Source organism: Nerophis lumbriciformis, linkage group LG11 (genome assembly GCF_033978685.3).
Source record: "Nerophis lumbriciformis linkage group LG11, RoL_Nlum_v2.1, whole genome shotgun sequence".
Classification (NCBI taxonomy): domain Eukaryota; kingdom Metazoa; phylum Chordata; class Actinopteri; order Syngnathiformes; family Syngnathidae; genus Nerophis; species Nerophis lumbriciformis.
In genome coordinates this window covers 6,442,961-6,465,667 of record NC_084558.2, presented here as the reverse complement: position 1 = coordinate 6,465,667, position 22,707 = coordinate 6,442,961, and the positions used below count along the sequence as shown (strand labels likewise).

The 22,707-nt window shown below is 40.5% G+C and overlaps 1 protein-coding gene across 2 annotated transcripts in view; it reads left to right on the top strand.

Moving 5' to 3' along the window:
* The window catches only part of LOC133610864 (circularly permutated Ras protein 1), a 35,826-nt gene extending 13,987 nt beyond the window's left edge, over nucleotides 1–21,839 (top strand). For both annotated transcript variants that reach the window (XM_061967568.2, XM_061967567.2), the window contains exons 11-21: nucleotides 2,339–2,490; nucleotides 2,566–2,647; nucleotides 2,719–2,849; nucleotides 5,971–6,055; nucleotides 10,279–10,385; nucleotides 10,467–10,573; nucleotides 16,455–16,572; nucleotides 18,519–18,659; nucleotides 18,728–18,821; nucleotides 18,891–18,917; nucleotides 19,026–21,839. In XM_061967568.2, coding sequence (XP_061823552.1) covers nucleotides 2,339–2,490; nucleotides 2,566–2,647; nucleotides 2,719–2,849; nucleotides 5,971–6,055; nucleotides 10,279–10,385; nucleotides 10,467–10,573; nucleotides 16,455–16,572; nucleotides 18,519–18,659; nucleotides 18,728–18,821; nucleotides 18,891–18,917; nucleotides 19,026–19,166 — 1,185 coding nt within the window. In that variant the 3' untranslated portion in view covers nucleotides 19,167–21,839. The remainder of the gene's footprint in view (nucleotides 1–2,338; nucleotides 2,491–2,565; nucleotides 2,648–2,718; nucleotides 2,850–5,970; nucleotides 6,056–10,278; nucleotides 10,386–10,466; nucleotides 10,574–16,454; nucleotides 16,573–18,518; nucleotides 18,660–18,727; nucleotides 18,822–18,890; nucleotides 18,918–19,025) is intronic.
* The last annotated feature ends 868 nt before the right edge of the window (nucleotides 21,840–22,707 follow it).

Genomic DNA, 22,707 nt, shown 5'->3' with positions numbered 1-22,707 from the left:
GTGCTTCCGGGCACAAAATGGCTACGCTGCAATCGGTGGATGAAACATTTGTACACAGAGTTCATACACCAAGGCCAAACTTTGTATATTGAGGCCCGCCATATTATTTTATACGGCCCGCGAAAGACTGGAAATAATGTGCGCCATTTTGACAGAAAACAAATGCATTTACTCTATGCAATTGGATATATTTTAAACGTTATCTTATAATGCAGCAAATATTATATTATCATACATTCAAAACACTTTTTGTAAAAGTAAAAATATATACTTAAATAGCTGCTTGACTTATGATTCAAAAGCAAATTATCCATTTAATTGTAGACAGTAAAAAATTACACTTTTTTTTTTTACTGTAAAATGTATTGTGTTTTTAAGGAAAAACAGTACCACTGTTTTTTTATGGTAAAATTCTGGCAACTGATCTGCCATTTATTTTACTCTAAGAAAACTGTGGAACTGTTTTTCCATTTACAGTAATATGCTGGAAATATCACTGTAAATTTGATATAATTACAGATTTTTTTTACAGTTTATGTATAAAAAAAATGATGATCAAATGTGTAGGGAATTGTGTAATAACATCATGAGGCAAAGCCTTAACCTATATATCAGACCTGGGCAAATTAAGGCCCGGGAGCTGCATGCGGCCCGTTAAGCTTTTCAATCTGGCCCGCCAGACATTCCCAAATACTATTTTTAGATATTTAACCCTTGTGTAATGTTCACATTGTTGTTACTCAGCCAGTGTTTGTGGGTCTGATGGACCCGTTGCATTTTGTGGCTTTTAATGCCTCACAATCAAACACTTTTATGTTAAAATACTGAACAGATGTTTATTGGAATAAGGTAAACATCTGTTCAGAATTTTAACATGAAAGTGATGTTTATTGGAATAAGGTAAACATCTGTTCAGAATTTTAACATAAAAGTGTTTGATTGTGAGGCATTAAAAGCCACAAAATACAACGGGTCCATCAGACCCACAAACACTGGCTGAGTAACAACAATATGAACGTTGCATGGAAATTTCTCTGCCAGTTTCTGCATCCCACAGGGATTCTTCTTTTGTGTTTCTGCACCTGCGGTTCCCACACAGTTCCCACACAAGGTTGCAACATTGTTTTTCAACACTGTCTGCTCTCATTTTCTCGCACATTTGACCCTCTGATGTTTTGTGTACCTACACTCTGTCCTCCTCCTGTCTAGGCCTGCTGTGTGTGTGTGTGTGTGTGTGTGTGTGTGTGTGTGTGTGTGTGTGTGTGTGTGTGTGTGTGTGTGTGTGTGTGTGTGTGGTACACAGAACATCAATTTCCACACTTCTATTAGCCCCTGGTCCAGTGGACCCGGACATCTTATATGTAATAGAAATGTGTAGGAGGGGTGTATGGTGTGTGTTCATTAAATATGTATTCTGATATATGTTCTTCACCGAAAATGAGTCAAAGCCAGTGAGTCTCAGTTTGAAAAATTAATCAATTGTATCATTTTTCTTTTAATAAAAATCGAAAACGGGTCCCACAGAGCCGAACACCACACAAGGGTTAAGATGGAAACTGTAGCTGCCTGGTGTGCAGTGATGTTTTCAAATTACCGTTAACTGTACAAAGTATTTCAATGGTTGGAATCTGCGCTTTTGCATGATATACTAGTTACAATGATAATCTAATTAGTTATTATGTTAATCTGGTAATCTAAGTCACAGCAGCTCAGACGAGGCACCAAGCAGTGTGGGTGGAGAGCGTTTCCACAGAGTGTTTCCAGAGCGAGCCTAAAAATTAGGGTGTCAGGGACAGACGCGGAAGGAGATTTTCACAACAAAGTTCTAAAACTTAGTGATATCTCAGATATATCAAATTGTAGGTGGGTTTTTTTTTTACCCTTCGCCTTCATATTTCGCTGTGTTTGTTGTATTTTTGTTGTGTTTCGCTGGATTGTAAAATATGCCGATCAGGAAGGGGTGTGACGTTCATGTTGTCAATATTCAGTGTTTTATCGTTCATAGTTAATATTGTAAATCCCACATTCATTATTTTCATGTACATTCTGGGTGTCTCATTGAGTAAAAAAAAAAAAAAATTCCATTCCGTTTTTTAAGGCGGTCAGTCATAACGTTTTTAGCAGTCAATCAGACATCATTGTGAGGTTTTGTGTTAGTGTTCCTAAAAATAGATACACCGGCCCCCAGACACATTTTTTAATCTAAATTTGGCCCCTGAGTCAAAATAATTGCCCAGGCCTGCTATATATTCATTTATTGTTCACTGGCACATGTGCCCCTCTGAGGGCAGCCATAACTGGGGCCCCATTGAAAGTGAGTTTCACCCCCATGCTGTAGGTGGAAGTGCATGGGTATGGAGATTTCCGATCCCGCATCCTAAGTGGTGAAGAGTTAGTGGACCATAACTACCTGAAAGTCGCCGCCACCGCTTTCCCCACTCCACCTCCGCTGTCACAGACCCAGGACTTCTTGCAGAAACAAGTCACAGCGTAAGATGACCGCCACCTAACTCATTTTGCAGTTTTCTTGTGTACTGACGTGTTTTGACGTGTTTTTCTTGACAGACTCGCTGCAGTCGGGACCACCGCGCTTGGCCCGGCGGCTCTTTTGGCCATCACGATGGCCTCCAGGCATCCAGGCTCCAAGGTGCCTATGGCGCACATGTCATGTTCTATCGTGACAACATAGGGTGATATTAATTTCATGGTTTTGCCAAGGTGATCATCTGTACTGATGGGAAAGCCAACACCATGTTAGGCAACCTGGAAGTGGAGGACAACGATGCGCGTACTCTTCTGTCATCCACCATCTTCTACCAAGATCTGGGGGAATTTGCTGCCAATCAAGGGTTGGTATGAATAACAATCAAATGGGAATATGTTATACAGAACAGCAGGGGTTCATAACCTTTTTGCCCAACTTTTCTACTACAAAAGGGACCCGGGGCCCACTCAAATATTAACACAAAATGTGTCATCTTTCTCTTGACTTTATCAGGATAAACCTTTTCAAATGATAAGAAACCATGTGTTAAAGGGGAACATTATCACCAGACCTATGTAAGCGTCAATATATACCTTGATGTTGCAGAAAAAAGACCATATATTTTTTTTACCGATTTCCGAACTCTAAATGGGTGAATTTTGGCGAATTAAACGCCTTTCTATTATTCGCTCTCGGAGCGATGACGTCACAACGTGACGTCACATCGGGAAGCAATCCACCATTTTCTCAAACACATTACAAACACCGAGTCAAATCAGCTCTGTTATTTTCCGTTTTTTCGACTGTTTTCCGTACCTTGGAGACATCATGCCTCGTCGGTGTGTTGTCGGAGGGTGTAACAACACGAACAGGGACGGATTCAAGTTGCACCAGTGGCCCAAAGATGCGAAAGTGGCAAGAAATTGGATGTTTGTTCCGCACACTTTACCGACGAAAGCTATGCTACGACAGAGATGGCAAGAATGTGTGGATATCCTGCGACACTCAAAGCAGATGCATTTCCAACGATAAAGTCAAAGAAATCTGCCGCCAGACCCCCATTGAATCTGCCGGAGTGTGTGAGCAATTCAGGGACAAAGGACCTCGGTTGCACGGCAAGCAATGGCGGCAGTTTGTTCCCGCAGACGAGCGAGCTAAACCCCCTGGATGTCTTGGCTCACACCGTCCCTTATGCCACTGAAGATGATCAAGAGAAGAATATCGACCCTAGCTTCCCTGGCCTGCTGACATCAACTCCAAAACTGGACAGATCAGCTTTCAGGAAAAGAGCGCGGATGAGGGTATGTCTACAGAATATATTAATTGATGAAAATTGGGCTGTCTGCACTCTCAAAGTGCATGTTGTTGCCAAATGTATTTCATATGCTGTAAACCTAGTTCATAGTTGTTAGTTTCCTTTAATGCCAAACAAACACATACCAATCGTTGGTTAGAAGGCGATCGCCGAATTTGTCCTCGCTTTCTCCCGTGTCGCTGGCTGTCGTGTCATTTTCGTCGGTTTCGCTTGCATACGGTTCAAACCGATATGGCTCAATAGCTTCAGTTTCTTCTTCAATTTGGTTTTCGCTACCTGCCTCCACACTACAACCATCCGTTTCAATACATGCGTAATCTGTTGAATCGCTTAAGCCGCTGAAATCCGAGTCTGAATCCGAGCTAATGTCGCTATAGCTTGCTGTTCTATGCGCCATGTTTGTTTGAGTTGGCATCACTATGTGACGTCACAGGAAAATGGACGGGTGTATATAACGATGGTTAAAATCAGGCACTTTGAAGCTTTTTTTAGGGATATTGCGTGATGGGTAAAATTTTGAAAAAAACTTCGAAAAATAAAATAAGCCACTGGGAACTGATTTTTAATGGTTTTAACCCTTCTGAAATTGTGATAATGTTCCCGTTTAATCACAAAGATGATTATCAAAACTTAATTCCGGCTCGTTGCAATCTCATGAATAACTGGGGGAAAAAAATAATACAATTATGTTAATAAGGAGTATTTTTCCCAACTACAATGTAAGTGCAAATGAACATACAGCTTCACCACTTAAGTTATAATGTTTGCACTTGAGACACTTCTCTATATGACTTTAGCTCCAGACTTCTCCTGTCTGTTTGATATTGTCATTACTGCCACAAGTGGTGAGAAAGTGTATTACAAGTAAGTACTGCTGCGGCCCATACGGACCATAGCTGAGAAACAGATATTTTTTGGTGGCCTTCTAAGGGGCGCTTGCGGCCCAACAATGGCACAGCCGTATAAAGAGAGAGTACGGCCAACTCGGTTTCAGATTTGGTCCTCAACATGAGAGTATGCCAAATCTCTGATTGGTCAAAAGCCCCTCACGTGACTACAGGGCGCCATATTGGGGACCAACTCTGAAACCTCCTTGGCCATACTCAATTTATGCACGGCTCAGACCGATGGGCCCCGGCCCTATGGTTAAGAAACACTGCAGTACAGTACAAAAACGTTCACCCACCTCTATCTTTGGTATTACTGTGTATCAAGACTGTATTCACACTCGCGCTTCACTTTTTCCCAAATTTAGTTTTCTTACAATTTAAATCAAAATGGACAAAATTATTTTTTAACCTCAAAACCATACACAACAAGCCTGTGATGACAACATGAAATATGTTTAAATGTATTAAAAATTATAATGATAATAATAAAACACCCTGGTTGATACAAAAATCCCTTACAAGCTGAATTGGTTCTGGGACGGAGATCTTACCTCAAAACACTTGTATCTCAAATCAAAAAAAGAACAATTAACATGCCTTTTGGATATAAAAAACCCTAGCTTTTAGATTACAAAATATTGTATGGAACAATACAATAGAATGTACTACGAACAACTACAGCAGTTTTATGAAGTAAAGTAATATTAATGTACAGCATTTACCTTGGAGAGTGGACTTCCACGGTGTCGCCTTCCAGGTGCTTCTCTGTCAAACACACCATCAGCAGCCTTTCCCATATTTTCATGAATAAATGTCTGCCTTTTAGATATTATTTTCAAATTCTTGCTTCAGCATGATGCAGACCAGCAGTGCTACGCTCGGATTGCTTTGCCAAGTTGATGATTTCTTTAATTCAATGAATATCGTTCGTTTTTTCTCAGCACTGTCCCTCACCCTCTTCCTTCCCATGCTTGAAAAACAAAGTTATGTCACTCTCCAGCAATAAGCTAACGCCAGCGAGCAAGACCAGACGTTTTGGCCTGATCTTAGAGGGTTCACTGTGACATTTGCTACGCCAATTAATGGCGGGGATGCTTGGAACTCAAATTTTTGCTGGCAACTTAAAGCAAAACAATAGACAGCTCTTATCTCAGACCACTCTTAAGTTTGGGAACTCTAAAGTTGGGGGACTACTTTATCTATGTAAATACATGTAACATGCACTATTGATGCTGGTGAAGATGATGATTACATTTACCTCCTCACCCTCCTTCCCTCAGTGTGACGGTGTCGGTGCTTTCTATCGAAGGAACTGACTGCCGACTGGATGAGCTGGGAAGACTTGCTGATCGCACAGGAGGGAAAGTAAGTCGACAACTGAACTCGGTGTTGGTCCAACAAATGCTTTTATGAGACTCTACCAGCTGCAGTCAATATTGACATTAACAATAAGTTAATATAGCTTGGCCTGTTTATGTGACTTTCAACACTACTTCATAAAATATTTAGCTCACCGGTTCTCAAATGGGATACCGTATTTTCCGCACTATAAGCCGCCCCGGGTTATTAGCCGCACCTTCAATGAATGGCATATTTCAAAACTTTGTCCACCTATAAGCCGCCCCGGACTATAAGCCGCGCCTACGCTGCACTAAAGGGAATGTCAAAAAAACAGTCAGATAGGTCAGTCAAACTTTAATAATATATTAAAAACCAGCGTTCTAACAACTCTGTTCACTCCCAAAATGTACGCAAATGTGCAATCACAAACATAGTAAAATTCAAAATAGTGCAGAGCAATAGCAACATAATGTTGCTCGAACGTTAATGTCACAACACACAAAATAAACATAGCGCTCACTTTCTGAAGTTATTCTTCATTCGTAAATCCTTCGTCTTCGGTGTCCGAAGTGAAAAGTTGGGCAAATGTGAGATCCAAAATGGCCGGTTCCGTCTCGTCGAAGTCATCGGAGTCAGTGTCACTGTTATCCAGCAGTTCTGTGAATCCTGCCTTCCGGAAAGCTCGGACCACAGTTGTGACCGAAATATCTGCCCAGGCATTTACGATCCACTGGCAGATGTTGGCGTCGTCTGGCGCTGCCTCCCTGTCTTAGTGAATGTGTGTTCGCCTTCTGTCATCCATTGTTCCCACGCAGTTAGCAGTCTAGCTTCGAATGCCCTGTTGACACCAATATCTAGCGGCTGGAGGTCTTTTGTCAATCCACCCGGAATGACGGCGAGTATTAAATTAAGCGCGTAAGCATGTCTCTTAATGTGATGTTATGAGCTAGCAAATATAACAACTACACTACCCAGCATGCAACGATAGTTACTAGCATGCGCGGTAGCCCTGAGAAGCGTTGTTGTATGCTGGGAGTTAGAATGTGGTTATGAGCACGCTGTGAGTAAACGTTGAGAACTCAGTTAACACGCCTCGTCTGCATTATTTATAATTAGACAGACAACACACTTAATAGGAGCCATTTTGGGGTCTTTACATAAACACACAAATGGAAATGAAACGTCACATATCCCAGCATGCACCGCGCGCTTCTTCTTCTTCCGGGGGCGGGTGGTTGCTTACAGTACAAGAAGAAGCGCTTCCTGTTCTATGGGGGCGGGTGCTTACCTTGGCGGTTGCTTGCGTAGAAGAAGAAGCGCTTCCTGCTCTACCGGGAAAAAAGATGGCGGCTGTTTACCGAAGTTGCGAGAACGAAACTTTATGAAAATGAATGTTAATATTTATCCATATATAAAGCGCACCGGGTTAAAAGCCGCACTGTCAGCTTTTGAGTAAATTTGTGGTTTTTAGGTGCGGCTAATGGTGCGGAAAATACGGGTACTTGAACATGATTTGAAAGAAATACAGTAGTATCTCAATGAATAAAATTAATATTTTAAAAGGTGATGTATTTCAGTAGTTTAATTTGAAAATGTTTATATTCCATTGAACACAGAGTGAAATGTTGTAGGAATGCATGTCATACTTAAATTAAAGGTTGATGGTTTTACATTTCCAAGAAAATCTCATAAAAATCCCATCAAATGTAAAAAAAAATTTCAAAAAGTTAAAAATGGTAAAATCCTCAAATGAACTGCAAAAAAAACTTCCTGAGCCTTTAATTGATTTCTTAGACTGAATAAAAGCCCTGAAATCAACTGACTTTTCGCGCTTTGAAGTTTGCGGCTTCACTCTTTTGCAGATTTTTTTAAAGCATATTGTACGTATTTTGGGGCTAGATTAAGCATTTTTTTAAGCATAAAATCACATTAAAAATATCAATGCTACAGTGAGACCAAACAAATCACAGCGCACTGTTCAGTATTGTGGCCACTGATTGGCTCAGACTCAGGCAGTGTTACTATGTTGGAGTAAAGGAATGTAAAGGTGACAGAAAGGTGTTCTTTCATGTCAATTGTTTTGGGGGCCACATTTGCAGAAAGCTGAGGACCGGGGGGGGGGGGGGGGGGGGGGGGGGGGGGGGGGGGTGGACTTCACCCTTCACTATACGTCTTATTTTGTATATTCAACATTTGATTTTGGTGTATTTATTTTGTCAGAGTGACAGGAGCGCACTGCTGTTTTTAAGGACCTTCTGCAAAAAAGCTAGTCAAAGATCATCACTATGACTGGACTGTAGTGTTTTTAGGAATTTGCTGAAAGAATATTTGTCTCACCCAGTTCTAAATTGAACCCGGGGGCCGATATGCTGAAAGTTGAATGACCCTGATATACATCATACGTATACGTATAGTGTAAGATTTGACCTCTTGCTGATTTTGCATTAATATAACTGCATGAGAGGGAATGTTAAAAAGAAGGCATTCTGTTTGTAAAGTTTATTTATATGTATATTTCAAATAAAACCACTACAGAAGAACAATGTGTTGGTCAGTAATACATCAAATATTGGGTTTTACATCTTTATATTTTTCAACCAAAATGCGTTTATCGGGTTAGCGCAGTGTTTTTCAACCACTGTGCCGCGGCACACTAGTGTACCGTGAGATATTGTCTGTAATTTCACCTATTTGGGTTAAAAATATTTTTTGCAAACCAGTAATTATAGTCTGAAAATTATGTGTTGATGTTGAGTGTCTGTGCTGTCTAGAGATTGGCAGAGTAACCGTGTAATACTCTTCCATATCAGTATGTGGCAGCCAATAGCTAATTACTTTGCAGATGTCGGAAACAGCGGGAGGGAGCGTGCCGATAAAAAGGTATCTAATGCTTAAACCAAAAATAAACAAAAGGTGAGTTCCCCTAAGAAAAGGCATTGAAGCTTAGGGAAGGCTATGCAGAACAAAACTAAAACTGAACTGGCTACAAAGTAAACAAAAACAGAATGCTGGACGACAGCAAAGACTTACTGTAGAGCAAAGACGGTGTCCACAATGTACATCCGAATATGACATGACAATCAACAATGTCCCCACAAAGAAGGATAAAAATAACTGAAATATTCTTGATTGCTAAAACAAAGCAGTTGCGGGAAATATCGCTCAAAGGAAGACATGAAACTGCTACAGGAAAATACCAAAAAAAGAGGAAAAAGCCACCAAAATAGGAGTGCAAGACAAGAACTAAAACACTACACACAGGAAAACAGCAAAAAACTCCAAATAAGTCAGGGCGTGATGTGACAGGTCATGACAGTACACCTACTTTGAGACAAGAGCTATAGTGATGCATGGTTGGTTATGGTTTAAAGTAGGGATGTCCGATAATGGCTTTTTGCCGATATCCGATATTCCGATATTGTCCAACTCTTTAATTACCGATACCGAAATCAACCGATATATACAGTCGTGGAATCAACACATTAATATGCCTAATTTGGACAACCAGGTATGGTGAAGATAAGGTACTTTTAAAAAAAATTATAAAATAAAATAAGATAAATAAATTAAAAATATTTTCTTGAATAAAAAATAAAGTAAAATAATATAAAAACAGTTACATAGAAACTAGTAATTAATGAAAATTAGTCAAATTAACTGTTAAAGGTTAGTACTATTAGTGGACCAACAGCACGCACAATCATGTGTGCTTACGGACTGTATCCCTTGCAGACTATATTGATATATATTGATGTATAATGTAGGAACCAGAATATTAATAACAGAAAGAAACAACCCTTTTGTGTGAATGAGTGTAAATGGGGGAGGAAGTTTTTTGGGGTTGATTTAATAAATAAAAATAAATAAATTAAAAATAAATTTAAAAAAAAACGATACCGATAATTTCCGATATTACATTTTAACGCATTTATCGGCCGATGATATCGGCAGGTCGATATTATCAGCAGGCCGATATTATCGGACATCTCTAGTTTAAAGTCATATCCAACAATTACGACGACTTTTTACTGTCAACTGAGTTTAATTTTTTAATGATTTCTGCTGGTGGTGTGCCTCCGGATTTTTTCAACGCAAAAAATGTGCCTTGGCTCAAAAAAGGTTGAAAAACACTGGGTTAGTGGGAAAAAAAAGGGTTAACCCCACTGCTTTAGGTGACCGTATGTATAATTTTGACCAAATAATTGGACCCAAAATGAATCATGAGACATGATGTTTATATTCATCAGGTGTTGACTGCAAGTCCCAATATGCTGCATTCCCAGTTTGAGCAGATCATTGAGAACTGCACGATAGCCACACACTGCACTGTCACGCTGCTGCTGCCCAAATCGCTGTAAGACACACACACACACTGATGTGACCAAACTGGTGAATCATGACATCACAGGTGGGTCATGCTCTGCTTCCGCTGCAGGCGTGTGAAAGGGGAAAAAGAGGCCGGACACAAAGCGGCCAGAAAGGTGGGAAACGTGCACTTGGATACAGAGATCACCTTCCAGTTTGTTACCAATGAGGAAGACGGTAAGCCTGAGACCATTCTTGTTGCTGCAAGACAGGAAATTTGAGGTCATGCATGAGACACAACAACAATGTGAGCTTCATTGAGAAGTGCACAGGTGATGACTAAGTTGACTGGTATTAGAAATATAACGGCAAAGGAACCTTAAACATGCTATTGCAAACAGTCACAGGTTGTGAAACAGGCAATGAGTGATGGCAGCTGTCAAGGCAAACAAAGAGAAACTCTATGGAAAATTGTACAAAGCCAAGTCCATTAAGGCATGTTTGGGTGAGGCTGGTGCAGAAGAACCCTGTCAAACACCCTTGGACCATACAGATACGATAAAGGTCAGACAAAGCTCCAATTGTACGAAAACCGAACAGGTTTTTCCCAAAAAAACTACTCAGTGGCCTGGTGGTTAGAGTGTCCGCCCTGAGATCTGTAGGTTGTGAGCTCAAACCCCGGCCGAGTCATACCAAAGACTATAAAAATGGGACCCATTACCTCCCTGCTTGGCACTCAGCAAAAAGGGTTGGAATTGGGGGTTAAATCACCCAAAAATGATTCCTAAGCGCGGCTGCTGCTCACTGCTCCCCTCACCTCCCAGGGGGTGAACAAGGGGATGGGTCAAATGCAGAGGACAAATTTCACCACACCTAGTGTGTGTGTGTGTGTGTGTGAGACTATCGTTGGGACTTTAACTTGTTTGATTATTCAATTTATTATTATAACATAGGAGAGCTTCTTGCAGTATCAGCCACCTGACACAAAGCTAAATGAATAGACATCCTCATTAATACTTATATGAAGCATTGAATGCATTGGTGAATAAGTGAATTTAGGTCCCTTGCCTCAGTCTTTTTTGTTTTACATTGTTGAAGTCAAAGGCCGGAGGACCACGTCTGTGTAGGGCTACAGTATCCCCTGCGTGTGGAAATGTGCGTACGTGAAGCGTGACGTTGGCGAGAGACTATACAAATTGGGACTCATTACCTCCCTGCTTGGCACTCAGCATTAAGGTTTGGAATTGGGGGTTAAATCACCAAAAATGATTCCCGGGCGCGGCCACCGCTGCTGCTCACTGCTCCCCTCATCTCCCAGGGGGTGTTCAAGGGTGATGGGTCAAATGCAGAGAATAATTTCGCCACACCTAGTGTGTGTGTGACAATCATTGGTACTTTAAAAGAATTAAAGCAAATCCGAACGCTTGTGTTGACATTAGTGAAGCAGAGTAGAGGGACGGAGGGAAATATAATACAATAGTAGTAGTTATTTTATTTCAGACCCAGGGGGATTCATATCACAGAAGAAAAAACATACAAGGATAAAACACAAATAAAAGAAATACAAGCAGAAATAAAATAAATAAAAACTTGTCAAAAACAAAAAATTATGAAAAAAACACTCCACAATTTCCAATGCTTACTCGCCAATGGTTCCACAGACCGACTAATTAATAGTTAATTACTATAATTAATTACAGCATGACGATGGTCTGGTTTTAACATCACTCTTATTAATACAGTGGAACCTCAACTTAAGAGCGTTTTGAGATAAGAGCTGTCTCTCCGCTAATTGTCATGCTTTAAGTTCCAAGCAAAGATTTGAGTTACAAGCATCTCCGCCTTTAGTTGGTGTAGCAAATGTCACAGTGGACCCCGTAATGTCGCCAAAAAACATTCTTATTAGGGTTGTAGCTAGAGATGGACACAACTTTGTTTTCCAAGCATGGGAAGGAAGAACATGAGTGTGAAGGACAGTGCTTAGAAGAAGTGGATGATATTCTTTGAATTAAAGAAAGAAATAGTCAAAAACATGACCGAGCGTGTCGCCAACTTGGCGAAGTCATTCAAAAGTATCACTGCTAGTTTGCACCATAATGAAGCAGAATAAGTTTAACGCCAGCCAAATGTATTAAAATAATAATCATTTTGTCGTAGTTTTGACCGCCGCTTTCCAGTGTGTCAACCGTCCTCCGAGCGATCCAGTAATGCACAGGCCAAAATATATAAAGTGAAGATTTCAAATCCTCACTGGGTCTTTTTATTCATATGATACACACTACACAGACATACATTAGGAACTGTCAACACTCAATTAGGCTTCCGGTCCGTTACTCAAATACGTCTGTGTACAACTTTAACACAAATAACCATTCTTATTGCTACAAAATGCACTATCACCTAACATGCTAACTGATTGTATTGATTTGTATATACATACATATATACAGTATGTATATCCATCCATCCATTTTCTACCGATTGTCCCTCTCGGAGTTGCGAGTGTGCTGGAGCCTTCCCCGCCCTAGTGCAGCTGGGATAGGCGGCAGCCCCCCACCTCCCACCCCCCAAAAAAGGTCTGTGCTCTGCATGTGAATGTGGTACATAAATATTATTTAACTTTATTATTTATTACTTTATTACTATTATTTTAAACATAATAGGGACAAGCGGTAGAAAATGAATGGATGGATATGCTGAGTGTACATGTAATGAATAGAAACGTAGTGACGGATCTGTGTGGTCTTTACAAGACGACTCTTAAATTCTTCATAGGGTTATTTTTATTCTGTCGTTTATTTATTTATTTTTACATTTTTAAAGCAATGCGGTTTGTAGCTTATCTCTACTTATAGTGTCACTCGCGTTTATATTACTATTTGTTCTGAGCTCCACGTTGTTGTCTGTTGTGCATCGTATTGACTATTTATTTATTTATTGACTACACTGTAAAAAAATCATATTTTTATGGTTAATTTACTCTAAATTTCTACTATAATTTTTCCTTTTTTTTTTAAAATAGTTTATAAAACTGTAGAATTGAAGACATTATCTGTAAATAAACAATCCGCCTGTTATTTTAAGTAATATGCCAGTAATGACAAACTATGTATATTTCTATTTTTTTTACAGAAAAATACCAAATTAATTATACATAGCATTTTCTGTTTTCTTAAAATACTTTCAAATTCATGTAAAATTACAGTAATTATCTTTCATTAAATATGTAGCTTGTTATATAAAAGTCTATGTCCATACTAACAAGAATAAAGGTATTTTCAATCAATCAATCAATCAATCTTTATTTATATAGCCCTAAATCACAAGTGTCTCAAAGGGCTGCACAAGCCACAACGACATCCTCGGTACAAAGCCCACATACGGGCAAGGAAAAACTCACCCCAGTGGGACGTCGATGTGAATGACTATGAGAAACCTTGGAGAGGACCGCATATGTGGGTAACCCCCCCCCCCCCTCTAGGGGAGACCGAAAGCAATGGATGTCGAGTGGGTCTGACATAATATTGTGAGAGTCCAGTCCATAGTGGATCCAACATAATAGTAAGAGTCCAGTCCATAGTGGGGCCAGCAGGAAACCATTCCGAGCGGAGACGGGTCAGCAACGTAGAGATGTTCCCAGCCGATGCACAGGCGAGCGGTCCACCCCGGGTCCCGACTCTGGACAGCCAGCACTTCATCCATGGCCACCGGACCTGTGCCCCCCCCCCCCTCAAGGAAAAGGGGAGCAGAGGAGAAAAGAAAAGAAACGGCAGATCAATTGGTCTAACAGGGGGGCTATTTAAAGGCTAGAGTATACAAATGAGTTTTAAGATGGGACTTAAATGCTTCTACTGAGGTAGCATCTCTAATTGTTACCGGGAGGGCATTCCATAGTACTGGAGCCCGAATAGAAAACGCTCTATAGCCCGCAGACTTTTTTTGGGCTCTGGGAATCACTAATAAGCCGGAGTTCTTTGAACGCAGATTTCTTGCCGGGACATATGGTACAATGCAATCGACAAGATAGGACGGAGCTAGACCGTGTAGTATTTTATACATAAGTAGTAAAACCTTAAAGTCACATCTTAAGTGCACAGGAAGCCAGTGCAGGTGAGCCAGTATAGGCGTAATATGATCAAACTTTCTTGTTCTTGTCAAAAGTCTAGCAGCCGCATTTTGTACCAACTGTAATTTTTTAATGCTAGACATAGGGAGACCCGAAAATAATACGTTACAGTAGTCGAGACGAGATGTAACGAACGCATGAATAATGATCTCAGCGTCGCTAGTGGATAAAATAGAACGAATTTTAGCGATATTACGGAGATGGAAGAAGGCCGTTTTAGTAACACTCTTAATGTGTGATTCAAACGAGAGAGTTGGGTCGAAGATAATACCCAGATTCTTTACTGATTCGCCTTGTGTAATTGTTTGGTTGTCAAATGTTAAGGTGGTATTATTAAATAAATGTCGGTGTTTAGCAGGACCGATAATCAGCATTTCCGTTTTCTTGGCGTTGAGTTGCAAGAAGTTAGCGGACATCCATTGTTTAATTTCATTAAGACACGCCTCCAGCTGACTACAATCCGGCGTGTTGGTCAGCTTTAGGGGCATGTAGAGTTGGGTGTCATCAGCATAACAATGAAAGCTAACACCGTATATGCGTATGATGTCGCCTAGCGGCAGCATGTAAGTACTAAAGAGTGCAGGGCCAAGAACCGAACCCTGAGGAACTCCGCACGTTACCTTAACATAGTCCGAGGTCACATTATTATGGGAGACGCATTGCATCCTGTCAGTAAGATAAGAGTTAAACCACGACAAAGCTAAGTCTGACATACCAATACGTGTTTTGATACGCTCTAATAAAATATTATGATCGACGGTATCGAAAGCAGCGCTAAGATCAAGAAGCAGCAACATAGATGACGCATCAGAATCCATCGTTAGCAGTAGATCATTAGTCATTTTTGCGAGAGCTGTCTCCGTAGAGTGATTTGCCCTGAAACCGGATTGAAAAGGTTCACAGAGATTGTTAGACACTAAGTGTTCATTTAGCTGCTGTGCGACAATTTTTTCGAGGATTTTCGAAATAAAGGGAAAGGTGGGACACCGGTTTCTGCAGAACTGTTTGCATCATCACTTTATTAAAGGTGGTTGATCTTAACAATTCAGAAAAAATCTGTAAAATAATGGTATTTTTCTGTGGAACTGCCAGCATTGTCACTTCATTAAAGGTGTTTGATCGTAATAATTTAGAAAAACTCTGTAGAATAAAGGTATTTTTCTGCAGAACTGTTTGCATCGTCACTTTATTAAAGGTGGTTGATCTTAATAATTTAGTAAAAATCTGTAAAATTACGATATTTTTCCGCAAAACGTTTCATGAAAATTTCTGTAAATATATTGTTTTTGATTATTATTTAGTTTACAATGTTTTACTTTAATTTTATGGTTTTCGTTTGGCAGCCGTAGCTAGCTGCCAGTAGATGACCGTTTTTTTAAATATTTTTTTTTTACAGTGTATTTATGGTGGGCTTTGTAGGCTAGAAGAACCACAACCCAGGTAACACGCGAACGTTATGAGAACGTTAGGAGAACGTAGTGGCATTGTTATGGGAACGTTAGTTTGTAACGTTCAAAGAACGTTAGGTTGTGGAGTTCTTGCTTGGTTAGCAGAACGTTAGCCAAGAACGTTTGGTTAACAGCCTGCTGCTAAAAATAATACATTTCCGCTAGAGGGATTAATAAAGTTGTTTGTTTTGAATTCAATTTGAATGATGACATAACAACTGCACACGTCGTTGACTTATTTAAGACTTAAAAAGCAGGTGTTGTTAAAAGACTTCTCCTCTGCTGTGGTACAACTTCTTCTGCTAAAAAAAAAAAAGGCAAATTTCAAATGTTTTTTTTCACATCTTTATTTACACAAATGACATTTTGTACTGATAAGACTACCGATGATAACCAGTATCTGTACATTTAGCAAACTTCATGGTCGTTGACCTGATTTATTAGATTTGACTACAAGATGGGGGCGAACCAGATTTCATTGGAGAAGCCATATTGGATTTGGTCAAACAGACCAAAAATGTGATTGCTCTAATATTTGTTCCAGCATCAGCGCCACCTTCAGGCGGTCGCGTGTCCATCCAGCTGCAGCTCAGATACATTCAGAGGGACGGACAGAGCATGCTCAGAGTCTTTACCATGGACCGTGATGTTACCAATGAAAGGTGATTACTACAAACACCAAAACCAGTGAAGTTGGCACATTGTGTAAATCGTAAATAAAAACAGAATACAATGATTTGCAAATCCTTTTCAACGTATATTCAGTTGAACAGACGGCAAAGACAAGATATTTAATGTTCGAACTGAGAAACTTTTTTTTTTTTTTTTGCAAATAATCATTAACTTATAATTTAATGCAGCAACACATTGCATAGGGGCATTTTTTACCACTGTGTTACATGGCCTTTCCTTTTAACAACACTCAGTAAACGTTTGGGAACTGAGGAGACCAATTTTTGAAGCTTTTCAGGTGGAATTCTTTCCCATTCTTGCTTGAAGTACAGCTTAAGTTGTTCAACAGTCCGGGGTCTCCATTGTGGTATTTTACGCTTCATAAATAGGGGACGGCGTGGCGCAGTGGAAAAGTGGCCGTGCGCGACCCGAGGGTCCCTGGTTCAATCCCCACCTAGTACCAACCTCGTCATGTCCGTTGTGTCCTGAGCAAGACACTTCACCCTTGCTCCTGATGGGTGCTGGTAGCGCCTTGCATGGCAGCTCCCTCCATCAGTGTGTGAATGTGTGTGTGAATGGGTAAATGTGGAAGTAGTGTCAAAGCGCTTTGAGTACCTTGAAGGTAGAAAAACGCTATACAAGTACAACCCATTTATCATTATCATTTATCATTTATAATGCACCACACATTTTCAATGGTACAGATTTGGACTACAGGCAGGCCAGTCTAGTACCCACACTCTTTAACTATGAAGCCCCGCTGTTGTTACACGTGGCTTGGCATTGTCTTGATGAAATAAACAGGGGCGTCCATGATAACGTTGCTTGGATGGCAACATATGTTGCTCCAAAACCTGTATGTACCTTTCAGCATTAATGGCGCCTTCACAGATGTGTAAGTTACCCATGCCTTGGGCACTAATACACCCCCATACCATCACAGATGCTGGCATTTGAACTTTTGCGCCTAGAACAATCTTTTCCTCTTTGTTCCGGAGGACACGTCGTCCACAGTTTCCAAAAACAATTTGAAATGTGGACTTGTCAGACCACAGAACACTTTTCCACTTTGCATCAGTCCATCTTAGATGGCGTTTCTGGGTGTTGTTGATAAATGGCTTTCGCTTTGCATATTAGAGTTTTAACTTGCACTTACAGATGTAGCGACTAACTGTAGTTACTTACAGTGGTTTTCTGAAGTGGTCATGAGCTCAGGTGGTGATATCCTTTACACACTGATGCCGGGTTTTGATGTAGTAACGCCTGAGGGATCGAAGGTCACGGGCATTCAATGTTGGTTTTCAGCCTTGCTGCTTACATGCAGTGATTTCTCTAGATTCTCTGAACCTTTTGATGATATTACGGACCGTAGATGGTGAAATCCCTAAATTCCTTGCAATAACTCATTGAGAAATGTTGTTCTTAAACTGTTCGACAATTTGCTCACGCATTTGTTCACAGAGTGGTGACCCTCGCCCCACCCTTGTTTGTGAATGACTGAGCATTTCATGGAAGCTGCTTTTATAGCCAATCATGGCACCCACCTGTTCCAAATGTAGCCTGTTCACCCGTGGGATGTTCAAAATAAGTGTTTGATGAGCCTTTCTCAGTCTTTTTTGCCACTTGTGCCAGCTTTTTTTAAACATGTTGCAGGCATCAAATTCCAAATGAGCAAATATTTGCAAAAAATAACAACGTATTCCAGTTCGAACATTAAGTATCTTGTCTTTGCAGTCTATTCAATTGAATATAGGCTGAAAATAATTTGCAAATCATTGTATTCTGTTTTTATTTACGATTTACACAACATGCCAACTTCACTGGTTTGGGGGTTTGTAATTTACGACTGATATACAAGCTCTAACTTCTTAACACAAGTGTGTGCGTGTGTGTGTGTGTGTGTGTGTGTGTGTGCGCGTGTGTGTGTCCTCCTCAGCATGCCGGTGCTGTCCTCATTGTCCCTGCCCATCATTCAGCTCAACTCCTCGCAGGCCAGCGCCGCCCTGGCCGTCAGAGGCCGCTTCGTGGACGCCAGGCGGGAAAGCGAACAGCAGATGAAGCTCATCGAGAGAGCGATGTGAGTATTATGGGATGGAGGCCAGTGAACGAGCCCCTTTGTGTGTGATTGTGGCGTCTGTCCCCCAGAGAGCACAACCGCAGTTCGGAGGACAGAAAGACGTACCAAGAATGGGTCAACACCATGGAGCCGATATACAACAACATCCACAACTTCACCAGGGTGAGTTTGTCCTCCGTTTTGTCCACTTTAGAGCCTCCTACCAAGTCTCTCACTCTCTTGCTTTTCCAGGCTAGATCCGTCATATCCGACTCTCAGGTAAATGACGTCACAACACGCTGCTTGTGGCACTTTCTGTTTTGGGCGCTTGCCTCCATGATTACTGCGAGAATGTTCTCTAAATTGCCACTGCTGTCGTCCCTGCAGTCTCTGACAGACGCGGGTGCAGTGCTGCTGTACACCATGAAGCACAGCAACAGGAAGACCATCATGATCAAGAACAAACAGGACCTGGAGCCAACATACAGCATTCACTTTTCCCCTAACTGGCAGCAATCCAAATACTGAAAGACATACACACACACACACACACACACACACACACACACTCACAGCTGAAAGGTCCTGTTGCATTCTGCTTGGTCTCTGTAGGAATTGCTGAGCAGGGGCTTCATGTAAAGAGTGTTTCTTACTAAAAATGAACACATGATCAAATCCAGAAAAAGGATACAAATTCAGACGTATTCAAGTGTTCGCACGCACAAATCCAAGCACATTTCTTTGTTGCATCGCAATCAACTTGAAGTCGACCGCAGACATGTGCGTGGCTCGGCGTGCCAAGACCACGCAAGGAAAATAACGGCAGAAAATGGATTGGTTTGAAACACCAGCATAATATCACAAAGGATATGAAAGACTTTGACTATTGTTCGATTACTCAATTTATGAACAAAATACAGGAGCACTTATTGCGGTGGCAGCTGTGTACGCGACCACCTACTGATGCTGGACAGGATGATCACAGGGTCCCGTTTTGACGCCAATAGAAGGAGAAATGATTGGCAAGATTAATTGATATATGTCCTCACAAATATTTATATGAATATGAAGCATTAAATGCTTTGCCGAAAAAGTTAATTTTGCGTCCTTGCCTTTTTGACGTCATTGAAATCAAATGTTGCCACGCCTGAATGTTGGGGTGGGGGTGTTTAGTCACTTTCCCCCCAGTCTCCAGAAACTAGCGGCTCAAAAACGAGTGTCGTCTATCTACTCATTTATATCTATGGTTGACAGCTTTGTCACACTAAGTGGATAATTATTCTGTCTCCTGACGTATTGATATACTTGCTAATTTCCTCTTTTGAGCTGCTCACTTTCTATTGTAAAGCGGTTCCAGTTAGACTTTTGTTAAAGACAATGTAGTCATCATTTCTTGTTTCACTTCTTCAGATTCGAGCTACCTTCACGTTGCCAGCTATGAATTCAATAAATCTGTGAAATGACAGACACCCAAAAATGTTAATACAAAACACTTTTTACGTCGAATAATTATAGTTTTACACACAGAAAACCATGCAAAATGCATATAAATGACGAATGAAATAAAGAAATTAACATTATGATAAAACTTGATGAGCAGAGAAGGAGGATGGGATAGCACCATTTTGCTTTTCTTAGTTTACACTTACAGGAGCAGTGTGGTGCATTCAGGGACAGTCTAGAAACACAGACTCAGATGTTACTTAGACTATTACAGTATGCTACACCGGTCTTTAACGCTATACTGTTGGATAAGCTCAGAGCAATCGGATTTGATAAAACCTCATCGAGCTGGATGCAATCTTACTTGGAGGGGAGGAAACAGGTGGTAGAGGTGAACGGCACCGTGCCTCCCTCCTCTTCTCAGTAAGCTGTGGAGTCCCCCAAGGCAGTATATTAGGGCCTTTACTGTTCCTAATATACGTAAATGACATGTCATCAGCATGCGACTGTGAATTGTTCTTGTTTGCGGATGACTCGGCCCTGCTGGTATTCGGCAAGGACAAGTCACAGGTGGAGAAAATCCTCAGTGCTGAACTCTGTAGAACTTGCACCTGGCTCGCTGACAACAAGCTATCCATACACTTGGGTAAAACAGAATCCATCCTATTTGGGTCCCACATCAATTTTAAGAAAGTCAATGACTTCACTATAAAAGTGGGTGACATTGTTATCACCAGGAAGGATGAGGTCACCTACCTAGGTTCCATTCTAGAGGCTAATCTTTCCTGTGATAAAATGGCAACCATGGTAATCAGAAAGGTCAACCAACGAACAAGATTTCTCTACAGAATCTCCTCTCTGGTCAACAAAAGCACCATGAAGATTCTAGCGGGAACTTTCATTCAACCCTTTTTCGATTACGCATGCATCTCCTGGTACCCCAGCACCTCCAAAACCCTCAAATCTAGACTCCAAACATCCCAGAACAAGCTATTCAGATTACTTCTGGACCTCCACCCCAGATCACACCTCACTCCAACCCACTTCTCCAAAGTGGGCTGGCTCAGGGTGGAGGACAGAGTAAAACAACTTGCACTGAGCCTAGTCTATAAAATCAGCTACACCTCCCTGATACCGAAGTGCATGTCAAACTACTTCCTTAACGTAAATGACCGCCATAACCACAACACCAGGGGGAGCTCCACTAACCACGTTAAACCCAGATTCCGATCTAACAAAAGTCTTAACTCATTCTCCTTCTATGCCACATCAATGTGGAATGCACTACCAACAGGTGTAAAAGAAAGTCGTCCTCCTTCAAAACCGCACTAAAACAACACCTCCAGGCAACTTCAACCCTAAACTAACACCCTCCCTTCCACATCCCACCTCCCCAGATTGTAAATAATCAAATGTAGATACTTATTCTTATGCTTTCTGATCTCTCTCTCTATGTCCACTACTTGCTGTACATATCCTACCAAGTCAGTCCTACACTGTTCCAATGTCCATTTCTCTGATGATACAATTGTTGATGACTGAAGTGTTGATATCAACCAAACCTAACCCTCCCCTCCCCATCCCGGATTGTAAATAATGTAAATAATTCAATGTATATACTCTGATGATTATCTTGTGTGATGACTGTATTATGATGATAGTATATATCTGTATCATGAATCAATCTAAGTGGACCCCGACTTAAACAAGTTGAAAAACGTATTGGGGTGTTACCATTTAGTGGTCAATTGTACGGAATATGTACTGCACTGTGCAACCTACTAATAAAGGTTTCAATCAATCAATCAAATTTGGCTCTACGGGGGGTTATTTTGTAGCCGTACTCGATACAAAAAAAGCACAGAGACACCAAAAAGCGAGGCAGTGTATGAGACCCAATGCAAATTTTTGGTAAAAAAAATGATGCTAAAACTGGGCGTGGGGTATGAAAATCGAGGTATCGGAGTAAGAAAACTCTTCTACTGCTGTGGAAATTTGCCAAAACATGCATCCCTTGTTGCCCGTTCAGAAAAAAATAATACAGAACATGGCGCAACTGTAACTAAACCCCATGAATTAGATGAACTTGAAATGTATTACACTGCTTGCAAACCATTACTGTAACTTAAGAGCGGTTATCCATGAAACTTGGTACTAACCTTCAGGGCACTAGTTTGCGCAAGATTGGGGGGGGGGAAACAGTAAAAACATGGCCGCAATCAAGCAAAACATCTTTAGGGCTTAGTTACTAATAGTTTATGTCATTGACCATTTGTCCAATGATGATTAAAAACTGTATTACATGGAAAGTGTTAACTAGATAACAAACTATGACACCAGAATCTTAAAATTATAAATTTGACATTTCTCAGCAGGAAGGGTCAAATGGGACAAACATAAATAAATAAATATTTAAATAATTACCTAAATGTCTAATTAATTAATTATAATTGAAATTAAATATATAATTGAGTCATTATAAAATGTATAATTACATTATTTGATAATTTAAATAATTATTGATTTCATTATCTAATAATTTAAATATTTCACAGTTTCATTAAATGTCATGTTTTCATGAATTATTTCCTGATTTAGCAATTTTCACGATTCTATTGGTTATTTC